At 35.8% G+C, this 4,564-nt stretch overlaps 1 protein-coding gene across 1 annotated transcript; it reads right to left on the bottom strand.

The window, feature by feature from the left end:
• Nucleotides 1-438: 438 nt before the first annotated feature.
• On the bottom strand, nucleotides 439-3,474 carry LOC143599552 (disease resistance protein RPV1-like). Its single transcript, XM_077077474.1, has 2 exons — nucleotides 1,466-3,474; nucleotides 439-1,419 (listed from the first exon to the last, which is right to left on the bottom strand). Exon 1 carries the CDS (start codon nucleotides 3,327-3,329, stop codon nucleotides 2,259-2,261), a length of 1,071 nt encoding a protein of 356 aa, XP_076933589.1. The 5' UTR covers nucleotides 3,330-3,474; the 3' UTR covers nucleotides 439-1,419; nucleotides 1,466-2,258.
• Nucleotides 3,475-4,564: the final 1,090 nt, after the last annotated feature.

The raw sequence follows: 4,564 nt of genomic DNA, 5'->3' as shown, positions 1-4,564 counted from the left end.
ATAATTAGTCGGTGCCCACCGTCCACGGACGATTCCAACCCTCCCAGATTACCTCTTAGTAGAGATAGAGAGAATTTAAGATGAATAAAAGGAGTGAAAATTATCCAGTCGGTCGTCAGCCTAAGTGGTGTGCCCTTGGAATAGGTTAAGAAAATATTGGAAAATTATGACAGATAAGCTAATAAATTTAAAGTGTCGGGCCTTTTCTAACTTATGGCCCAATATGTTGCCAAGGTTAAATGCAAGATCCACATTGTCAAAGTTAAAATAAAAAACAATAGTTAGGTTAGTATTGGCAGTTGCCACAACTCACAAGAACAACCAAAACTTTAAATATTATTTCTAAAATAATATTTGAAATTTGACAAAGTATTTAATAATTTATTGAAAAAAGAAAGTAGCATTAAATTTTAATTTTATTTGCTTTATTATTTTAGCATAATTTATATACAATATATGTATTTTAATTTTTAACGGGTGGTATATAAAAGACCAATTTACTCTCCCAAGTGTCCGAAAGTTTATTATGCCATGGGCCTCCAAATTGTTAAGCCAACCCGGTTCCCTTTGACCCGACCCATTTTTTTTACCCCATTCAATTTGTGCCCCTCGTACCGAAAATTTCTGGATCCGCCTCTGGCCAAGTTGTTATAGTATGCTTGCTTTATCATTTTGCCGTCCAAACTACACGTTGATATTCACATCTAGAAGCTTTCCATATTTCTGCAGTTATGTTTTGCCTTTTGGATTTTCATTTTCTTGTGACTATGTGTTTCCTGTACATTGTAATCTACAAAACCAAAAGTGTAATCTTTGTTTTCTTGTTAACACAAAACACATAGTAATACAATGAACTTACTAGCATTGTGTATAATTTTTATATGATTTCCTATTTTGTTTATTTGGTGTCAAATACTCACAGGAAACAAAAAGTTAAATAGTTATCTGTATAATGATGATAAATATTCATTTTTTATCAAACTTGTGATTTACTCTAATAATAAGCATTCGAAACATTCTACAAAAGAATGGGAATTCCTTAATTTGATAAGAGTCACAAATAACAATTCTTTTCCCAACCAATAATTATAGTTCTGTTACCATTACAATCCCTCCGGATTGCAAGGATTGAATATTCACTCCTGGAAGTATTACAGGTAAATAGGAGGTTTGCATTAAGTATTATAGGCAAATAGGAGGTTTACATGGAGTAATTATTACAGGCAAATCGGAGGTTTACATGAAGTAATTATTACACGCAGATAGGAGGTTTACATGAAGTAATTATTACATGCAAATAGGAGGTTTGCATGAAGTACTTATTGCAGGAGAATAGGAGGTTTACTTGAAGAAATTCAAAGCCGCCATGTTCATTGCACAAACATGCTATAAACCAAAAGTCACACATTTTCAAACACCCTTCCCTGATGACAAAGCAATATTTTCTTTCTTATCCTCAACTAACTCCTGTGATGTTTCACCCTCGGAAAGAATGATGTCTAGCCCCACATCCAAAATCAAGTCATGCATATCAAGCCTTCCATCCAACTTTAATCCAAATTTTAAGCCAAGTAAGGATGGTATGCTCAAATTCCTGAGGCTACTCAAATCTTGTTCAACAAGATTACTCAGAATCTCAACTGAGCCAGGTACTCTTAACATTTGGCTATCGGACCGGAACTGCAACCACGCAAATGAAGATATTTAAGTGATTCCAGTTTACAGAAATCATGTAGATTTCCAATTGATTCGTGTACCTCAATCAATATTTTACCACATTCAAGCTTAAGTTCTTTCATTTGTGGAATCATAGTGAAGTCAGGAATCCTGATTAAGTTCCTAGAATAACTGAGGTCAAGAAAGTCCAATTTCCACACCTCCTGTGGTTAAGAAACAACCAAAATATGTTGCAAGTATACTGAATATTGGCTTCTAGTTTTTTAAATGAAAACATAGATTGGCAACAAATGTACCTTAATTAGACAGTACTCCATGGTTTAGATATGCTGCAACCACGTAATTTGAGCACAACATGATTTTTGCCATCAAAACCTACCGGTAAGGATGGTAGAGGGTAATATGGTAACATAAACCAAGACGTTTTTTCAATATATTTTACTTCTTTAAGAAAGTGTGCACTGTAATTCAAACAACCTAATCCAAGTAATCTACGCCTTGGCCTCATCCCAAGTGATTTTGTCATGTCTACAACATCATAGTCATAGTCATGCATGTCATAAAAAATGATCGCAACAACCTCATTCATGCTCTGAAATGAAAACGGATATATTAATAAGGCTTCTGAAAATTTGGTTAACTAAAATATTAAATATCCATACCTTGCTGTCTATAAATGTGTCAAAAACTTCCTGAGCAAGCCACAGTTGACTACGTTTTGCAGGTTCATCAGGATGCATTTTACGAACGATATCCCTACCCATTTGTTGTATTAATTTATGCATCTTTATGCGCCCCTTCAAAATATGCACCAGAGATTTCTGCTCCGGTATTCTTATCCCAACTTCTCCAGAGAACCCACAGCTATTGAGAATATTAACTGCATAGTCCTTCTCCGTGTCATTAAAGAAATATACAATGTGCAGAAATAACTCCTTTTCAGCAGCATCTAAGCCATCATAGCTTAACTTATGTGTATCATGAATAGTTTTTTTAGGACAAACTTGTAGCCTAGCCAAGGCACTTGTCCACTCTTTCTTGCTTCTACCACATAATAGTGAACTCAAAACTTTAAGAGCCAAAGGAAGACCAGCAGCATAACTAACCACCTGGGGCAAAAGGTCATCATATGCCATTGTGGAATCATCCATCTTAAAGGCATGCTTTCTAAGAAACTGATAGGATTCATTATCATCTAATGGCTTAACATAATATGCCTCCATGATATTATTTGCCACCAACAAACTTTCATCTCGTGTAGTGATTATGATTCTACCTCCCTCAGAAAACCATTTACCACCACCAACTAAAGCTTCTAGCCGGCTGTTGTCATCCACATCACCAAGGACAAGGAGAATTTTGCGGTTAATTAATTGGGGTCTTGTAGGATCAACTCCTTCATTGTTACTTCTTACATGTAGGTTTCTGTTCTTTAAAAGTCTTGACAGCATTACTCTTTGTATATGTTTAAGACCATGAGATTTGGAAACTTTCCTAATGTTTGCAACAAAGCATGAACCGTCAAAGCGAGTTGATACTTGGTCATAAACCATTCTTGATAAGGTTGTCTTACCAATACCACCCATGCCGCATATCGAGACAATGTCAACACTACCTGACTCGAGTTTCAATCGCGACATCACATGTTTCATTTGTGGCCCTATTCCAAATAGGTTATCAGTAACACTTACAGACAAACAATCCAGTCTTCTCGAGATCGCATCAACAATACTTTCGACAATTCTAGCTTCACCACTACATATTGGAAGAAATAAAAAGCAAGGCAAAATTAGTGTGTGATCTTGTTCATATTTAACAAGGATGATGTTTCCTGTTTTGAATAAAATAAACCAAATCCTAAAAAAGTCCAGTTATATATCTCAGAGGGATTAACGCTAACTGTTGAGCGATAGATCCCGACAATAAAATCTTCAGCAGATATATCACATCAAACAACAACAGTCAACAAGATGAAGCATTTCTGATTGAGATACTTATAAAGGAGAAAAGATAGATAATGTGACTAATGTATTTATATGTGTGACTATAATCATATGAGAATGACTAAATTCAATCCAAAACGAAAAAGTATTTGGTGTAGGCACAATCCGATCCAAAAAATCAGAACCAAACACTCTTGTCAAATGAGTATATTACCTCATGGGAGTACAATTGAAGTACCATCCAGCAAAACTAGCTACTTTAATAAGAGCTTTTCTCCATATTTCCACTTTCTCAGATTTGTTTCGCATGAAGGCTTCACCAAAAAGTCCTTTTTGGTGCTTCACATCAGAAGCGTCCACATCATAAAAGACTGGAAAGACGTTATCTCCAAGTCCTTCATTGCAATTCAAAATTTAAACAAAGCCTTTGAAGAGTACAACAACAGCAACACCTGATTCTTCAATAATCTTCAAGCGCTCTGAATCAATAGACTTGCCCCTGGCAAGTGGTTGGTCATCTCTGAAAGCATATATATTGCGCTGCTCTAGAGCACATTGTAGCTTATCAACAAAGTCCTTACAGGTGTCATCTCCTTCATAGCAAGTGAATACATCGTAGGCCCACGGAGAACATCGATGAGATAAAGGTGTCCAAAAAGGCATTGCATATTTCACTAAAAACAATACAAAAATATTAGATACAATGCTTGTAGCCTCATAACAGTCTAGTGACCATCAGATGTCCACTATTTTAGTAACAGCAGTTACAATAACAAGTTCTATCACTATTATTAGTTTGAGTGTTTGCGCAGTGACAGGTCATGAAAACAAACAGCCAAATATATCGACCTTGTAACAACTCTTTCACTTGCTGCGCACGACGATCCATTCCAATGAGTTGCTCATGACTTGAGGTTGTGTCTTCTAATGTGCCATGCTTCTTT

Source organism: Bidens hawaiensis, unplaced genomic scaffold (assembly GCF_021521415.1).
Source record: "Bidens hawaiensis isolate Kalapana, Puna unplaced genomic scaffold, B.hawaiensis_p1.1 tig00052346_1, whole genome shotgun sequence".
NCBI lineage: Eukaryota > Viridiplantae > Streptophyta > Magnoliopsida > Asterales > Asteraceae > Bidens > Bidens hawaiensis.
This window is presented reverse-complemented; position numbering and strand designations above follow the sequence as displayed.